The sequence below is a fragment of the Anoplopoma fimbria genome, chromosome 14 (assembly GCF_027596085.1).
Source record: "Anoplopoma fimbria isolate UVic2021 breed Golden Eagle Sablefish chromosome 14, Afim_UVic_2022, whole genome shotgun sequence".
Classification (NCBI taxonomy): Eukaryota; Metazoa; Chordata; class Actinopteri; order Perciformes; family Anoplopomatidae; genus Anoplopoma; species Anoplopoma fimbria.
In genome coordinates, this window is record NC_072462.1 from 10,885,183 (window position 1) to 10,905,168 (window position 19,986).

General features: G+C 39.7%; 1 protein-coding gene across 1 annotated transcript in view; it reads right to left on the bottom strand.

Annotated features, from left to right (window-relative positions):
* Positions 1–351: 351 nt before the first annotated feature.
* The window catches only part of LOC129102784 (lysozyme C-like), a 48,922-nt gene continuing 29,287 nt past the window's right edge, over positions 352–19,986 (bottom strand). Inside the window, 6 exon segments of the mRNA XM_054613053.1 lie at positions 352–702; positions 791–869; positions 2,199–2,357; positions 2,776–2,946; positions 2,949–2,993; positions 2,996–3,199. Coding sequence (XP_054469028.1) covers positions 636–702; positions 791–869; positions 2,199–2,357; positions 2,776–2,946; positions 2,949–2,993; positions 2,996–3,199 — 725 coding nt within the window. The 3' untranslated portion in view covers positions 352–635.

Below are 19,986 nucleotides of genomic sequence, written 5' to 3' on the forward strand. Positions count from 1 at the left end.
GTGGAATGTCCTTGGGGTTTCTCCCACACACACGTGTTTTACCTTTTCAAGACTCATATGACAGATCCGGTATACACATTCATCATTTGATGAAATTAAATTAGAATACTGGTGAATACTGGTGAATGTGCAAAAGTTCCCTTAATTATGATGCACATGCCTTTTAAGAACAAATCTGTTTGATTGTTCTGTGATCTGCGTGAGTGGTTTATACATGAGGCCTCTTGAATGAGCTTATTTTCTTTTTTTAAAACATGCACAGAGAAGTTTAATTTGCACCGTAATCCTCATGCCTCTAAAAAGATGAAGACAAACATGAAAAAGACATAAAGAAATGGCCTCAAATATCTCTTCATTGTTTAAACTTTCTTGTTTTATTTAGCTGTCATAAGCAGGAATCAACATTTTAATCTGGTTTTAAAATGAGCCCAACAACATATATAAACTGACATCACCACATTTCTCTTCACTGATTTTTTACATTATGTAAAGTTAAGACTAAATACACTGAAATTAAAGACCTGAATTGTCTTGATTTGAAGAGAATCATCTATAGCTTCAGTATCTCTGCATTTCACTCCAGAGATGGGAGAGTTTGATCATGTCGATGACAGCGTCCGGATTCCACATGTTGATTAAAGACCACATCCTGCCACATAGGAGCTCAGGTCACGGTTCTGGCAGTGAAGGCCCCAGGCCACCCTGAAACCAGACAGAGGGACATCACCCATATCTCAGCATACGAAAGTTTGTGTTGTGAACACACCGTGGTCACATAATCAGATCTTACCAGGCTCTGATGCCGTTGGGATCCCTAACGACACGCTTGGCACAATTGATTGCCACACGGACATCATTAGTCAGAAGCTCTGTGATAGAAACAAAAATCAGGTACATGAAGTGCAATTATACAGCGCTTTTAGCCAAAGCACTTTTCAATTTGCCTCTCATTCACCCATCCGCATACTGTAAGTCCTCCTTCCTCGTGACGTGATACTTTCTGATGGATAATGTATTTGCTACTTTACTGCAATGAGCACTGTGCTTTATGAGTTGACAGTGCTTCTTTGAGATCTTCCTTTTGGGGCTGCATAACGACCCAACAGCCTCCACCAAAAGGATTGTGCAGCCGTGTAGTAGAAGAGAAACCCGGGGCAAAAAAGTGCTCAAAGCCCTCCCTAAAGTGTGTTTATCTCAACATGGTAACAATGGGGGGACATTGTTTTGATAATACATTATTCCGAAACCCCAATAATCTAAAGACTGTCTAATTTTTCAGGCCAAAACAAACAGCCATTGACTACAGTAACTTCTCCTGTGTGCAAAATGTTTTGCCATCTGTATAATAATGAGCCATGAGGTTCTGTTCATTGCACCGAGAGTGTGTATTTCCTGAGCAATGGGACTTCGGATGAATGGCTGTTTGTTTTTCCAGATAGCAGGATTTCGGACAAATGGACTTTCAGTCCTATTGTGATTTATGAAAATTGGGATGTAGAAACAATGGCGTGGCACCAATAACTGTAGGCAACTCAAATAAATAATCAATATTTGTATCAACTCAGATCTTCTCTCATTTGGACTGTGGTGGCTGTTCATTAAGAGAACGTAGTGAAATATTTTAGCTAAAAAATAAATCAAACCAGAAACAATCCCTTCTATTCCCAGAGAAAATGTTTTGCATATCTTAACACTGGCCTATCAAGGGGAATTGAGGTTCATATATTTTTCCGTGACACAATCCACCCGACCCGATGGCATTCACTTTACTGCATACTTGGAATGGTTAAGTGGGCGGAGGGGTTCCATTGGTTACAATCTGCACCCACATTGCTAGGTGCCACCAAATCATTGGCCCTGTCCTTTTAAGACTGTGAATAAGTCGGTTAGTAAAGTGTAATTCTATAGCGCTTTTTACAGACATTGGTACGAAAGTGCTGTACCAGGGCATAATACTAAAATAAGGCCATTAGACCTGCAGAATTGGTAAGAATTCTCCATGGGAGCCACTTACATAATACGGAACATTTTGATGTACTGATAGTATTAGAACACTATACTGATTATTGCAACTTTAAAGCTTGGAGGCCTAACACGGCTGTTGACAAAAACTTGCATGACAACATGGCAAGAAATAAAAATTGGGGGAAAATATCTGCCTGCAGTTAAATTTTTGGGTGCGGTGGTTAATCACTGACCGTTGCACCTGATTCCACATGCATTCGCTGTATGTATCTGGCCGTCGTTACACCACCAGCGACTGTTGATCTGGAAGATGCCGTAATCAGTTGATCCGTCGGTGTTGCGGTTGGTTGCCGTAGTCCTGTACCCCGACTCCCACCTGCTCAGACAAACCCCTGAAAAGGAACAGAACAGACACACATATAGACCGCCTTAAAAACAGACAACCCCTGTCAAAAAGGTCACCGCGGGGCATCAAAACCCATTTGGGAAGATCCAGCCAACTCTATGACAACTAATAAAGGATTGTGAGATGGATGGAAAGGAATGCAAATTAATGGAAACCGATGGCTAGCTTTAGAGTTGAAAAAAACCCGACTAATTTATAATGTTACAATACATTCTTTGGTACGACAAGCTTTTCAAATTTGTAGTACATTTAAATGCAAGAAGTACACAAGGTATGTAGTGAGTAGGCTGGGATGGTCCTTAAAACTGATGTTATCTTGCACAATAATACAAAAAATGTACAGCAAATGAGTAATATGTTCTACTCCAGTCACAGTATCTGCAGAGCGATGGTTTAATACTCACAGTTAGCCAGGCTGATGCCTCGGTAGCCATCCATCCCATTAGCCTTCAGCACTCGAGCCCATTCACAGCGCTCGAAGACCTTAGCGCTGGCCACAGCCACCAAGAGCAGAAACACTAGACCCCTCATAATGGACTCTCTGCTGGACTGAATATTTCCACAGCTGCTGCTTTTTTATAGTCAAGAAGCTCAGCTGAAACCACTGTGACTGCTTTATCGAACACTAGGTCTTTGTTTTCTTTGAACTTCGTCCAATTCCAACAAAGCTGTTGAAAGAGGGGAAGTTCCACTTTCCACTCAGTTTGAATCCAGGTTTTTGTGTTTCAACTTTGAGCAGTTTTTTTCTTATGCTTACTGTGTTATCAGTGTGATAAGAAAGACTGATGTGAGATACAAGGATCAGTTGGAGATGTGGCACACATTCATCTGTCAATGTGCGTTACCACTACAAATTATTCTTGGTATGATAAGTATCCAACCTGATTTTAAAAAAAGCTGATGTGAAGGTGCAACAACAAAAGTAATGTTCACTTTCAGTATTTTTCATCAAAAGTCTTAAGTTTGTTCACATCCATGTTCACTAGCAAGCAGTTTTTGTCTTCACTGCCTTTGTTGCCACATTACTACATTTTTTGTGTGTCACCAACTTCCACCATAACAAAACATCCACCATATTTGTCCTGACAGAAATAGCTCAACTACTGGATGGATTGCCATGTCATTTTGTACAGACATTCAAGTTGCCCAGAGGCTGAATTGTAATTAATTATTACCAATAAGCCCAATTTGGGCTTCGGTATTTTGCCATATGACACTTTGGACTGGAGGAGCCTGGGATCAAACTATCAGTCTTATGATGGAGGACAACCCGTTCTTCCTCTGAAGATTAGTTCAAAGAAATACCGTGTTCGCACCAAACACAAAGCCAATGTTTGACCAGGGGATGCCTCCCATTGGCTGGTTTACTACAGCGGTATGAACCCAAAGTAAACAGATTTTTCTGTAAATGAATTACAATATACGGATAAAAAAGAGAGAACGGAGGGATGTAGGTGTGTGTGGGTGTGTGAGGACATTTTTAAACAGAGATGACATTTTGGAAAAACAGGACATTTGTGGAAGTAAGCTCTTTTTAAAGTGAAAAGAACAGGTTTGCTGAGAGAGCCTTTGAAAAGGCAAGACATTTTTGGCATCTGGGGTCATCTTTTAAAAAAAGATTTTGACATATATTTTTTGTAAGTGAATATGTTTTGGAAAACAATGACTTCTCTGAAATGTTTATACATTGGAATCGTAAGGACATTTTTGGAGAGGCAGGACATTTTGTGGAAAGTAAAGACAAAAGAGCATATTCTTTTGAAAGTGATGTTTTAATGGTGGCAACATTTTGTAGATGGATCTTTTTTTCTAGAAGTACAGAAGTGTGTGTTTGTGAACAGTGACAAACACTGTACAAAGTGATGTCAGTGTTTACTGAACCAAACTTGTCTTTATCAATTCAACTTTACTGAGGACTCTAAAGATATCTTTAAAATACCAAAATACAGTTCAGTTCACTATGTAAGAGAGAATAGATTTGGAGGTGGAGTATCTCTGTTTATTCATGGTGATTATGAATTTGAAATTAGGGATGATCTAACTTTGAAGTCAGATAAGGCTGAGGTGGAATCTGTTTTTTTAGAGCTCTCTGGTGTCTCTGGTGGAAAGAATGTTATTGTTGGTGCTATTTATCGACCACCTGACTCTGTCATCAAAGATTTCAATGAAAGTCTGTTTAGTTCTCTTGACATGATAAACAATGAGGATAAACCTTGTTACATTTTAGGAGATTTTAATATTAACCTTTTAAATAATAGTCTACATAGTCCTACTGGGGATTTTCTCAATATTCTTTACTCTAGTTACTTGCAATGGTAATCAACTGGATTTTATTCCAACAAATGTCACTACTATCTCTAATTTAATGCTTCTGGATATCCAAGAATTAAGTGAGATAATTGATGATCTAAAAATATCTGCAGCTGGCCATGACAACATTTCTGCATACCTTGTTAAACAGGTTAAGCAGTCAATATTGCAGTCACTTGCTCATATCTTCACCTTATCTTTGAAAACAGGTGTTGTGCCAGAGGATTTAAAGATTACCAAAGTTATCCCTTTGTTTAAAGCAGAAAATCCACGTTGTTTTAACAACTATAGACCCATATCTATTTTGCCATGTTTTATACAAAAGGATTTTGTTTCATGTAGATTCTAATTCCATTCTTTGCAAACACCAGTATGGTTTCCGGAAAAATCATTCCACCTATATTTACTTTACCTTGTTGATTACATTACATTACAGTCATTTAGCAGACGCTTTTATCCAAAGCGACTTACAGTCAGTAGTATATTACATATCATTCACACACTGATGACAGGCTACCATGCAAGGTGCCACCATCAGACTCTGACTAACATTCATGCAACATTCAGTCCACACCGATGGCAAGCCTTCGGGAGCAATTTGGGGTTAAGTGTCTTGCCCAAGGACACATCGACTGCCGAAGCCGGGTATCGAACCACCGGCCCTCTGATTGGAGAACTACCTTGCTCTCCACTACGCCACAGCTGCCCCTTGATAAAGTTGTCTCTGCACTTGACAACAATGAATTTGCTTGCGGTATTTTCATAGACCTTACATAAGCCTTTGATACAGTAAATCATAATATTTTATTGGAAAAGTTGTATAAATATGGTTTCAATGATCCATCCATCCATCTTCCGTAACCGCTTATCCAGTTAAGGGTCGCGGGGGTGCTGGAGCCGATCCCAGCTGTCAATGGGCGAAGGCAGGGTACAAATTGTATTGTGATTTTAAAAAATATATATCGGTGGAGGCTTCAAATAAGCCCAGTGGGCTTTCTGCCTCTTCCTGCACTGTAATATCATTTATCAATGTTATGTTTTTTTCAATTTTTTCAATTGTGCAAATAAACTAAACTAAACTAAACTAAACTTTAGTTTGAAGAGCAAACTAAAGTATTTTTGTGGAGCTACTTGTTCTCCTGAGCGCCTAATGACACCAACACTTTACAGAAAGTTAGAAACGAAGGGGAACTGCCTGTCACTGCTGGTTCCATTCTGAGACATTTTATCATACGGAGCGGTAATCACACTCATAATGGAGTTCCTGAACTCCATTTGCGGCACTAACTTTCTCTATTCTCTCGCCGCGCTGTGTTTTCAGACTGCTCTTCATCAAAACGCCCTCGCTCGCTCTCCTCTCTCTCGGTCTCATCTCAAAACCCGAAAACACTGGCACAGAGCGCAATTAATCAGCCAGGCCGAGCGAAGGCAGTCGGATCAATTAAGCTGCACACGGAGTGGGGAGACGGGAATGGATTCGTCTGAGAGGGAGAGAGAGGGAGCCTGAGGTGTTGTTGAAAACAGGGTAAACAATGATGGAGCCCGTTCCAGATACAGCTGTGAATTTCTAAAACGTCTCTGCAACAAAGAAAAAGCTTCTACCGTTGACCTGCAGTTGATTTATTTTGTTTTTATCTCAAATTTAAAATCTAATTCAGTTATCTGTACAAATAAAACAAGTCAAGTCAGTTATATTTCTGCAAAGGAAAAAAAACATTTGATAGGGACCTCCAGGCTTGACAGATTCAAAGCCTTTGAGTCAAAACACTTCACTGTTTGTTTTTGGGCAGGTCCTTACAGAAGTTCCCTAAACTTACTTTCTCTCTAATGGCCATCAGGGGGCAACTCCTTCGGTTGCAAAAAAAGTAATCTTGTATGGAAGTCAAAAAGAAAATGACTCTACTTCTCTCTTGATTTATTCCCCCAGTAAACATTGTAAACATGAGTTTATGGTCTCAATCTCTAGTTTCAAGTCTTCTTCAATACAACATGGTGTTCATTTAGTAAATGATGCTCCATTTAGAGTCAAACAGACCATAAAGCAGGGTATGCTTTAGGGCGGGGCTACCTTGTGATTGACAGGTCTCTACCAAAGTTGTATACGGAGTCTCTACATCATTACCCTGCAGTCCAAATATGGTCAAAAACAAGAAGGCGACAGCCATAATGCCGAACTTGAAGCTTCACACAGCAGTCCACAAACCAATGGGTGAATTCTTGACGACTACTACCACTTCTTATATACAGTCTAGGGTTTTGAGTGCATCATTGTGTAATATCATGGGCCGGACGTATAAATTGCACAAAAGCCATGCATCAAACTTTAAAAGAACAGTGTATAGCATCTAGGGGATCTATCAGCAGAAATGGATATCCAATAAATAACTATGTTTTCTTTAGTGTGTATTCACCTGATAATAAGAATTGTTAATGATTTTGTTAGCTTAGAATCAGTCCTTTATATCTACATTGGTTGCAGGTCTTTTCACGGACCCGGCATGTTGAACCGCCATGTTTCTATAGTAACCTGGAATTGTCAACAGATTTCAGACTTGTGCTTAATGCACCATTGTACTGGACCCATGTAAATAAAGCTCCAGTGTTGGTCTGAAAGTTAAACTCACTAGCAGATGGTTTCTTACAGCATAATCCCCATTATACCTTTTTTAAATGGTCTTCAATTTCTTTTTTTTAGCTTTGATAACAGCCAGAGAGATAGATCATGATGAGACTTCCCAAGAGTAATTGAGTAGGTTTAACCTCATCCATTATGTTCCTTAATCAGGACATTATTGGCCATCATCCAGACTTGGCTGTGATTGGTTAGTGAGCCAACAGTCCTGCTAATCGCAGATTGTGAAGTAAACACTGATATGTTCTAAAACAAACACTGGCTACACCTAAAACCTGTCTGAGTGTTTGTTGTTTTTCTTATCTGTGGTCTGGAGAGAGATTTTGTGTGGGTGTGAGTGAGAGTCCCTGCTGAACGTCTGAGTCATTCTTTAAACTGATTGATTCTTGTGTTAGATTGTGTTTTTTGGCTTCCAGAACACCTGAGGGCTGCTGGACTCACAAACTACCTGGAATATTCACAAACTTTGAAGTCTAAACTGTTGGAACATTGCTGAATGGGATTTTCCCAACTACCACAGCAGCTACAACACATGCAGCTGGGGGGTTTGTCTGCACACGGCTCTCGACATGGACATAGCTGAGCTAGCAGCTAACGGTGCTAACAACACAGACAATACAACTGTGTTAGTGGCCGCACTGAGCACATCAGACATACTGAGGTCTACACTTAAGTTGTTTCCAGACCAGGCGGCAACCTCCGGTTCTGAAAAGTGAGCCAATGCGGGTCGCGTTAAACTTGCATTCTCTCTAATGGCCATCAGGGTGTGACTCCTCTGGTTGCAAAAATGGTGAATGGTAACTTGACTTGAACAGCGCTTTTCTAATCGAGACCTCAAAAAGCCTTCGCACTATATTTCATTCACCAGAGGCATATACGGCGTATCTACTTAACTCCTCCAAATTCAAGATTTGGTGACTACCATTCATTGGTTGAAATAAGTGTAGATGGTGGCAGCCAAATCGAAAAACTTAAGGCTTCAAAACCGCAGTCTACAAACTAATGGGTGACGTCACGACAACTAGGTCCACTTCTTATGTACAGTCTATGCATACACCACAGGTGTCCGCTATCCACTGAGTATAATCTCAACAGCTAAATAGAGGAATTGAAATAGAGGAAATGGTTAGCAATATGTCATGATTAATTAAGCTCAAATTATGTTGAAAAGTGTTATAAATTTTGCTATTTCTTTGGCTAGGACTGGATAATGAGACTATGATGTTGCTTAAGCACTGTTTCTCTTCTCTGATCTTTCTGATCTTTGCTGTCAAAGAGGTTTAACCTATAATTCATGAAGCTCAGACAACAGTATAATCAGCTCCTGCAATGTTTCACACCTCGCTGTAGTGTCTGCGGAAAGCTGCAGCGGCAAGTTGAAAACGTGTCTGAAAGTACCGTCAGTATTTGATCCAGTAGTCTAGCATCTACTTGACACACTCGTGGTCCACCTCCACAGGTGTTTGCACTTGTATTGCCTGATAGACTTCTTCTTGGGACTGTTAAGGCAGCACATTAACGCTGATCTGCTGCGTCTTGCACGCAAGTGGTGTCGACTCAGACAGCGTTACTGCTGCTGTGCTGCAACTACCAGCACTATCTTTCCACATTGAAGTTTGTCTTTATCTCAAGTTACAGTTACAACATGCTTACATGCGTTAATTCTGATAATCCACCTTGTTGTTCTCATCCTGGCTGTCCTGCAGCACCTCTTCTCACCCTCTCTCTGAAATGCTCCGTTGTAGAGCTTGCTCCTCCCTCCAGAAAGCAAAGTCTGCCCTGATTGGTCAGCTAGCCCGCTCTGTTGTGTTTGGTCAACGTTTCACATTTAAACAAACAGAACGGCATACATTGCCTGGCGTAATTAAATTTCCAATCCAATGGGATTTGGTGCGATGTTTCCCGGGCGTTATTGATTCCCAAAGTTTTGTCGACCTCACAAAATCCCTCTGCATAGCTCCACCCGCCCATCAAACCTGAGCCCAGGCCTAATGAGCCAGAATAAGTGGCAACACCTGTGTGGGAGTGCAGAGCCTAAATACTGCAGCATGTGGCGGCTCGTCACAGTTCACTGGGAGTCCATGCCATCGTTCACGCAAATACATTGTTCTGGTGAGAAACACTTAATAAGAATAGAACTTCTACACAACGTAGGAACTTCAACATAAAATCAATGTCTAATAAAGATGATGACAGTGAGACAAGGAGTCAGACAGCAAACATGAATCCATCCACTACACAACCTGGAAACACATTCAAACCAATTATATGCGGTGTGACTCATTTATTGAGTGAATGATATGTTCAGGTTCACAGCAGGATTGACACCATGAATGTGACTGATAACTCACACCTCGGGTTGAATTCAATCCAAGAGACGTTGTTTTATATTCAGTATGTGAGGACATCTCTGACTTCATACAGACATATAAAAGTTTGAATAATGACTCCAGTATTCAGCAGAGACACGCGATGACCTCCTCTCTCTGTGTCACTGATTGGTTCGAGTGGAGAGGATGAAGAGAGAGAAAGAGCGAGGCTGGAGAGAAATGATGTCTGGGATGATGAGTTTTGTTCCAGAGGGCTGAGCGGGAAAAAAGTGAAGTGCAATTCAACTCCCACAGCTCATCTGAGTATGCGTGTGTGTGTGTGTGTGTGTCAAAAAAGCTCTTCATTAGAAACTTTTCTGAATGGCCTCTGCTGGTTCTACTGCTATTAAACAGTCTGGTCTCATTTAAAGGGCGACAAATGCGGACGTGTTGTCACAGCCCTTTGGTGTCTGAAAACCCTGAAAAAGGAACCCTTTTTGCATCAGAATGAGACACAACAAACTCAACGTACAAACATACCACGGTTTGAATGAGGTGCATGTACATGCTGGTACATGTCGGTAGCTCCCATGAATTTCGATACATTTTTGTCTTTATTTGTTGTTTTTTGTGTACTATTTGTCTATGACAGATTACATTCATCAACATCTGAAAAGGAAGCGTGGGGATTGGATTAAGTGCAGCAGACTTTGGGGCGATCGGTGCCTGCGGCCGATCAACCAGCCAGACCTGCTGGACCAAACGACACCAACTGCCCCAGAGAGGAGAGCCAAGATGGAAGTTAAGCTAACCCACCGACTCGACGACCAAGCATGCTCCTGGCTGTCTGATGTTCTGTTGCAAAAAAAATACAATGGATGAAAGCAGCGAGGTCGGTGACTGTTGAGCCCTCACCTTCACAGAGACTTGGTTCCATCGTTCATCCAGGATCAAGCTGAACTTGACGGGCTGACATTAGGACAGAGAGCAGGACTCCGGTGGGATGAGAAGACGTGGAGTCTCTTCTCTTCTCTATATGATGCATAATATACAACACAAAATACAACACAAAATACAACACAAAATACAACACAAAATACAACACAAAATAATGTATTTTGACATGGTAATTTATAGCAATGAGGAGTCCGTGACCACAGTATTAAGACTCCAGAGTCAATCTCGGAACGCATCGGCTATCGGCCTGACCAGGATTCAGCTTCTTGGGCGGACGACCAATATTTCTGGTGATATTCAGACCAGGACTTCCTCTTCCATGTGTTGGTCATTGCTTACAGTCCCATTATCAACTTTAGACGTGTCAATGTAGTTGGAGTTGGGTGAAGACGTCTACAATTTTTCACAAGTAGCTTATTATCCAAGCTAATAAAAAGCTAAATCCTCATCAGATGGTAGTCGCTGGGTTTGGAGAAGCTTTCAGCCTCTTTTACTCTCATCACTGTTACTGTTTACCTGCATTCAACCAAAGCCTGCTCTAAACGTGATTGGTCGATACTACTCAGACTACAAACAGAAACCATAACGGTTCCAATACCAGACTCTCGTCGCGTTGCCAACAGATTCTGTGTTCATATTTGATTTATTTTTTTAGTGAGATGTTACCCTGATTCCAATCATGACATTGAGTAAAGTACGGAATCACAGAGTAAATAAATAAAAAAAAAGATTCCACAAAAAACAATGTTAACAAAGTTGTCTCGTAGCTGGTTAGATGGATTTAAATTATGATATTGTTAACTGCTTTAATTCCCCTCTGACACAGATTTTTTTGTCTATTGTATAGCAGAAGATTCACAACCTCTGGAGAACACTAATGTTTACACCTAAAACATTTAAGTCAAACTTTCAATTTTGATTAGTGTAACATTAAATATAATGTATTGAGGTAATTCAACGATACCTCCACGGCACAAAACAAGGGGTTTTAAAACTGCAGAGAAATGTCCCTGTTCATAGCTGCAGATGAATCATCTGAAGGAGGAGGAGAGATGAGAGCAGGAAGCCCATGACAAAAAGTGATGAGGAAGAAAGAAGAAGAGAGAAGGATTAGAAGGACAAACAAGTCATCAACACATTACGAGGAAGGGAAGAGGACTCCAACAGAACAGAAGACAGAGAGAAGGAATGATTAAAAAGATAAAAGAGGAGCAGGGTGGAAGTGGAGGGGTGAAGGATGAGGAGGGCAGGTTTGTTAATTTCAAGGCTGGTATCTCAGAGGCAGCAGAACCTCCGGGGTCACAAGGCTGCCTGCAGGACTTTCATACTGAAATAGACAGCCTGACCCTGGGACACACACTAATGGAGGGTGGGGTGGGGGTGGTCTCAGTTTAAGCTGTTGTCTGCAAACCATTCAATCCCCTGCTTTTGCATTAATTTAATACCAAATTTGCATCGACAACCAGATGATATTCTGTAATATGACACAACTAAATATTGTGTTGTCCAAAACACAACGTAATAATTTCATGTGAGATGTGATGCGATGTAATGCAACTTACACAAATAACATAGCGATACAATAACATGACACAAAGTAACATACACTTACTTTGCTACATAACAGTTACTTAATGTAATTTAACATAAAAGTAACATTTAACAATAAAACAAAACTTCAGAGAACATAAGGAAAGCAAGGACTTAATACAAGGAAACTAATGAAGTAGTTCAGCACAGTTACTTTACATAAAATATAATAACTTAATGGTATATAACATAATTTGACAAATTACTGTAATGCAACATTTGAATACTTGAATGCAATGTAACAAAGTAACTTGAAACTTGAACAGGACATAACAAACCAAAGTGACTTATTGTTCTGTAATATATGGCAACCTAACATAACATAATGTGACAAAATGTAAAAAATAAACTCAGCCTGTGTTAACTACAGACTCATTTCAGCTATCTGACCAAAAACTCATTCCAAAAACCACTTGACTGAGACTGGGTTTTTAGGACTCATTCCTTTAGTACTCTATGGTAACACATGACATAAAGTAACACAATGTAAGGTGATGTGAAGGAATTCAACAAATGAACTTAAAGTAACGTGAGAAAATCAACTTAACAAAACCTGGCTTAACACAAAGTAATTTAAGGTAACAGTAAATAAGCATAAAAGAATATACCAGTACAACATCATATAAAATGACGCAATGTCATGCTATGTAATGCAACTGGATATTAAACAGTTCCTAACATAACATTAATGTGTGATCTGAAGGGGAATCATATATCATTGTATAGCAGTAACAACATGACAAAGCAACATAATATGCTACTTCTATGTAAGTAGTAGAAGACCGACTCTCTTTCCTCTCCTCCCTGGGATAATTTGGTGGCGTATCATCCAGCAGGTCTGGCCCGTTGGTCAGCAGAGGGCGGTGATCGTCTTAAAGTCCGCTGCACTTAATCCAATCCCCATGCTTCCTTTTCAGATGTTGATCAATGTATTCTGTCATATGCCATTAGTGATAAACACGAAACATGTAAAGACAAAAATGTAGCTAAATTCATGGGAGCTACCAGCTGTAGCATGTACATGCTCTGCCGTTGCTATGTACAGCGGGTAAAATAAGTATTGAACACGTCACCATTTTTCTCAGTAAAAATATTTCTAAAGGTGCTATTGACATAAAACATCCCAAGTAATCCATACATACAAATAAAATCAAACAAATAAGTTCAGAAATTCAGTTATGTGAAATAAAATGGAATGACACAGGGAAAAATGATTGAACACGCTTACTGAAATTTATTTAATACTTCGTACAAAAGCCTTTGTTGGTAATGACAGCTTCAAGGCGCCTCCTGTATGGAAAAACTAGTCGCATACATTGCTCAGGTGTGATTTTGGCCCATTCTTCCACACAAACAGTCTTAAAATCTTGAAGGTTCTGTGGGCCTCTTCTATGAACTCTGACCTTTAGTTCTTTCCATAGATTTTCTATTGGATTCAAGTCAGGTGATTGGCTGGGCCATTCTAGCAGCTTTATTTTATTTCTCTGAAACCAATTGAGTTTCCTTGGCTGTGTGTTTGGGATCATTGTCTTGCTGAAATGTCCACCCTCGTTTCATCTTCATCATCATTCTTGATTTTTATCAAGAATGTCTCGGTACATTTTTCCATTCATCCTTCCTTCAATTATATGAAGTTTGCCAGTGCCGTATGCTGAAAAACAGCCCCACACCATGATGTTCCACCTCCAAACTTCACTGTTGGTGTGGTGTTTTTGGGGTGATGTGCAGTGCCATTTGACCTCCAAACATGGTGTGTATTATGGCATCCAAAGAGTTCAATTTTGTCTCATCTGACCAGACTATATTCTCCCAGTATTTCACAGGCTTGTCTAAATGTTGTGCAGAAAACTTTAAACGAGCTTCAACATGCTTTTTCTTCAGCAATGGAGTCTTGCGTGGTGAGCGTGCATACAGGCCACGGCGGTTGAGTGCATTACTTATTGTTTTCTTTGAAACAATTGTACCTGCTAATTCCAGGTCTTTCTGAAGCTCTCCACAAGTGGTCCTTGGCTCTTGGACAACTCTTCTGATAATTCTTTTCACTCCTCTGTCAGAAATCTTGCGAGGAGAACCTGGTCGTGGCCGGTTTATGATGAAATGATGTTCTTTCCACTTCCGTATTATGGCCCCAACAGTGCTCACTGGAACATTCAGAAGTTTAGAAATCCTTCTGTAACCAATGCCATCAGTATGTTTTGCAACAATAAGGTTGCGAAGGTCTTGAGAGAGCTCTTTGCTTTTACCCATCTTGAGATGTTTCTTGTGTGACACCTTGGTAATGAGACACCTTTTTATAGGCCATCAGTTGGGACTGAACCAGCTGATATTAATTTGCACTGACAAGGGGCAGGACTGCTTTCTAATTACTGATAGATTTCAGCTGGTGTCTTGGCTTTCCATGCCTTTTTGCACCTCCCTTTCTTCATGTGTTCAATACTTTTTCCCTGTGTCATTCCATTTTATTACACAACTTAATTTCTGAACGTATTTGTTTGGTTTTATTTGTATGTATGGATTACTTGGGTTGTTACTGACATCTGGTGAAAATTTCATGTCAATATCATGTCAAATATATTTACTGAGAAAAATGGTGACGTGTTCAATACTTATTTTACCCGCCGTATATATATAAACGGGTATACAGAAACAAAAGGAAGCTGAAATCCGGATTGGATGCTCCTACAGAAGCTAGTGAGCATCATGTTCTTATTAAACTTTGTTTGGTTCAAGGTAACAGAGGATAAGAGGTTTGAGAGGCGAAAGACGAAACCTGGAGGAATCTAAAAACAACTCAACCCTCAAACCAAAGAAAAATAACGAGAAAAACAACATCAAAACCAGAGATGCACAAAACATCAAACTGAAAAAAATAAAGAGGACAGACGGAGAGCAGAGAGTAACAGTGGGGTGCAGAGCCACAGCTCTTTAATGGTACGATCGACAGCGTTCACAAGTAATTATCATGACATCAGTGTCGCTGTGATCAAACAGGCATGATTTCTGACATCCGCCCTGTTTTTGGTTATGTTATTGCACTCTTAGAGGAAATGGTCAACCCACTGACATTGGCAGTCACCAAATGCAGTATGTTCTCTAAATTTAAAGTATGAATAACAGTTTTCAAACAAGTCTTGTTGATCAAATGTTTTAGTTGACATGTTCACACCAAAAGCAAAGCAATTTTTTTTTATTCAAGCTAGACATGCCGGAGAGAAGAGGGGCTCACTTTCATGGAGATACCATCGACGTTTCATCAGCCACGGCCAAAATAATCACAATTGCTGCTCAGTACCTGTTGTGGGAGTCCCAAATATGTCGGATAATCAAACACCTTTGTGTCTGCGTTCATAACATTTGGAGGCTTAGAATCGTCCGTAGTAATATCTAAAGCGGTATGAACTTAAAATAAACTGATTAAGCTGTGAATTGATTACAAAAAAAAAGATATAACTACATAATGATGCCGTTATTTTAAACTCTGAATTCATGCATGTCAGGTATGTCTGCAAAACAACAAGAAAACAATTTTAAAATGTTTATTTTTTAAATGGAGTTTTTATTGGTCGATACTACGCTAATATTGTAGCATCTCTATCAACCCTCCAAAAAACCCCATCTATGAAATGCAACGCAGCGACGTTATTGATTTAACCATAGACAGTCTATGGTTTATACAAATACATTCATTCCCAATACAGATCCAGGCCTCTGCACAAATATGAGCTACCATTGTAGATCCCTCTATGCCCCACACGGCTACAATACATTTTGTAGAGGAAAATGTCAACACAGTGTCTTCAGAATTCCTTGCTTAAGTTTAGATATTTCAACTCTTGTGAACGACCCGAAAATGTTGTGTATTTGCGGCATTAAAGCTGTCCTGTTGAAATTCTATCTGCGTCTTAGCATTGAGCTCTGTAATGTATTCTGTAATCACACAGCAGGAAATGTTTGCTTTGCGTTTGGTGTGAACACACACATTACTTTTGCATTAAACCACCAATTTTCCACCTTCAGTCTTGGTGGTGGCATTACACTGAAGCTGCTGTACAGTGTGTAATAATTAGTCCTAAGAATGACCAGGCATAAGCGGTAACGGCAACTCTGAAAACAGGTCTCAATGACCAACCAAAGTTTACTCTTTTCTCACATCACAGGAATCTACAGAAAATGGGGGTCCAGGCTGGAGTCCAGGCTATAATATAATTAGATTTCAATAAAGCAATAAAAATACACCCTGTTCTCTCCCTGTACACACAAAACACACAAAAACACTGAGGACTGATTGACCAGGCTCTGTCCTTGGTGCTGGAAGAACATTCTGGAGCACAGCCGTTCACATTATCCCTTTAATGATGTATAGGAGTGTAAGTCTTCAGTGATGTAACTCAGATCATGCTCAGAGCTGACGGGGCGGTGGATTGTGTAACATTCGCACTCTGACGCTGATGTGTCTCTGCTGTCGTAAACAAAAGTAAACTGAGACTCAGACAGGAGGAACGTCACTGAGAGTCTGTGCTGATCTGAAGTGTGGTGAATCATGCTGAAAATCTGCACACACGGGCTGGTATGTGTGTGTGTTTGTATTGTACCCAGGCCCTCTCTCTCTCCCAGGGGTTTGCATGAGGAAGTTGAGGTAATATGGGTTGTCATGGCAATGGGAGAGATGTTGGTCAGGTTTCACCGCTGACGCTTTGGTCTAAAATTGTTCACACGTGTCCCTCAGACCTTGATGCTGCTTAGGTTTATCAAATGATGTAGAGCAAAGGAAACACATCAAATACTTATGGTACATGTTGGGTGTTTTATCAATATCTTATTCCTTCAAAATGGCTACATTAGTGTAGCGCTAACAAATATACGTCCCTTTTAAATTCTATGGCACCAAGAGGCCACCTGCGAATCAGGCTGGCATGTGTGTGATACTTCTTTGGGTTCCGTTGCGCACCTGTGTGCTGTGATTGACTGCAAAACTTTGGGGACACAGGGAAACTACAAAATGTCTCTCTGGGAGCCAAGGAGATATAAAGTTGGGAAAATTGCTAATTCCAGAGCGAACTGGACAAAAGGGATATTGGTAACTATTCCATGTAGTACTATATTTATTAACATACTGTAAGAAGTATTTGTTGCCAATAATAAAAAAATACTGTGTGGCTCACAGACCCCCAGGGATTTTCCTATTTAACCCAATAGCTGTTGAAGCTGAATGGCCCTGATCTAGGGACAGTAACGTCATATCTGATATGAACATTAATGAAAAAGATGCCAACGTTTCAGCTGTACACAAATATCAACTTGCTCAATTCACATACGTGACGCTATAGGAATGCATTGTATTGCATTTTTATTATTTTTCTCACCAATACCTCACATGATATAATTAAATAACACACGTTCTGGAATGATGGTAATTTTGGTTAAATATTGAAAAAGGGATTGCAGACAAGTCAGAACGTTTTCAATATTTAACCACAGTTTTACCACAATCTTTTGTTTAGAAACCTAAACCAGCATGTAGCATTTCCTAGAGTGGTAAAAACATAGCCAGAGAACATAATCCAGGCATGGATTACATTTCCTAGAAAACCTTTCAGTAGTACAGTAATATCAATGAGCACTTTTATACTTTAAATAATGATTATTCCTTTAACAGCATAATAAAATTATCCTTAACATTTACTTCTCCATGACTGCTAAGGAGCATAAGCAAACGTCGGACCTGAACCTTTATCTTCTTACAGTTTTCTGTACAGGAAGCTGTACAGCCTCACTGAGCTGCTGGTCCGGCTCTTTTCACTCGAACACTGCCATCACACAGTCAAAGTCGGCCTCCTGGAATTACAAAGAGCCGTTTGGTTAATAAGTTAATTAAAACATCAATTAGACGTCTGACCTTCATTTTCCACTCTTCATCCTGCAGCTGAAGGCTTTTGCAGTCTCTGAGAGAAAACAACAGCTGGCGAGTCCATTTGAACATAATTCAGACTAAAGAGTCCCTTTTCCTGCCTGAACAGAGGAAATCAAAGCGTCCAGGAGTTCCAGGTTGCTGGAGCATTTTTGCAAATCAGTTTCAAAACCTTTTGTTTAACAGGGTTCTTACAAATCCTGGAAAACCTGGGATACTTCAAAGCAGCTCTAGATAGTCCATTAAAAACTTACTTTTAGGAACAGTTTGAGGGCATTGCTTATCAAAGATAGTCCTCTACTGTAACCTCATTGTACAAGACAGATTGATATTATAAATGATAAATATGTACGCTAAACTAAAGGCTCAGGATTAGGAAACGTAAGCAGCAGAAATTGATTCTCCTCTCAGTATTATGAATAAAGATCATTGATAAATATATCAAAAATAAACTGTTCGATGATTTTTTTTTGAAAAAATCAGGTTTATGTTTAACATCTTTTGTCAGACAGAGAAATTTAAAACAGTGTTGAGATATGTATAAAATATTGTTATTACATTCAAAATTAGACATTTTTTGAGTTTCTGGTAAAGTTGCAGATCAGGCCATCTGACTGTCTTGTTGGTATGTATTCATTGCTGCTGTTATTAGTAGTCTTAATTCTTTCCATCATTATTCTGCTTACTACTCTTATTATATGAATCATTTATGTCATATACATTGAATGTGTTGTATCTCTGTTATGCTGTTCATTCTGTACACATGTCATCTATTGCATTCTGTCCATCCTGGGAGAAGGATCCCTCCTCTGTCGTTCTCCCATAGGTTTCTTCCTTTTTTTCTCCCTGTTAAAGGTTTTTTTTAGGGGAGTTTTTCCTGTGCCGATGTAAGGGTTCCGGGACAGAGGATGTCGCATGTGCACAGATTGTAAAGCCCTCTGAGGCAAATTTGTAATTTGTGATTTTGGGCTATACAAAATAAACTGAATTAAATTGAATATATGTGTGTGACCTCCAGAGGTCAAATTCAATAAGGAAAGCTCTATGTATCTGTGTAGGTATTGACCAGATAAAGCAAAAATGGTCCTCATCAGGTTAGGAAATGCCTAGTTTGGCCTGGTATCGCTTTTAATTTGAAATGTTAGTTACATAAATAGCGGTAAACAAGCTGTAAAAAGTGAATGTTTAAACCTGGCTACCGCTGTCTTATTCAATTACCTCCCATTACGCGAGTGACGCACACAAGAGATGTGGTCGCATATTATGTATGGAAGAATATTTTATGGCATTTCAGAGGGTATAAGTAGGTACGTAAGTTTAGAGTTGTGTTTTATTCAGTTTTATGCCTCTGAACTGTAACCTCAGCCATACGTATGCTGCCATTATGGCGGGTTAACAAGTTTGATAGCCGACTTCATTAATACGGCTCCTTTCTTATATGGGCTCAAAACTCACCTTGTAAAATCTTGAAATTGCATATAGTAACATGTGAGAGAAGTAATGTATTTTCATAATGCCATTGTTAAGTGTTAACCATTTAGCTATCATACGTATGAAAACACAAATAAAATTCTGCTACAAGGAGTCAATGCCTCAACAGACTAATGTTGTCCTGTCTGCTCATTTAATGTTGGGTTAGGTTTAGACAACAGAACTATGCGGTTGGTTTGGGCTAAAATAAGGATGTTCGTTACATAAGTGCTACATTACATAATGTTACGTAACCTATGTTATGTAGTGTGACTTAAACTTTTACTTAATTCATGATTTACATGAGACACAAACATTGGTCTCCTGGGTGAAAGTCACTTTTTCTTTTACTGCGGCACCTCACTTCCTCCTTTACTTCACATTTTGACTGATTGGATGGTCCACTGTCCAAGCAGCAGTATGGATTTGGGAGTGAGAA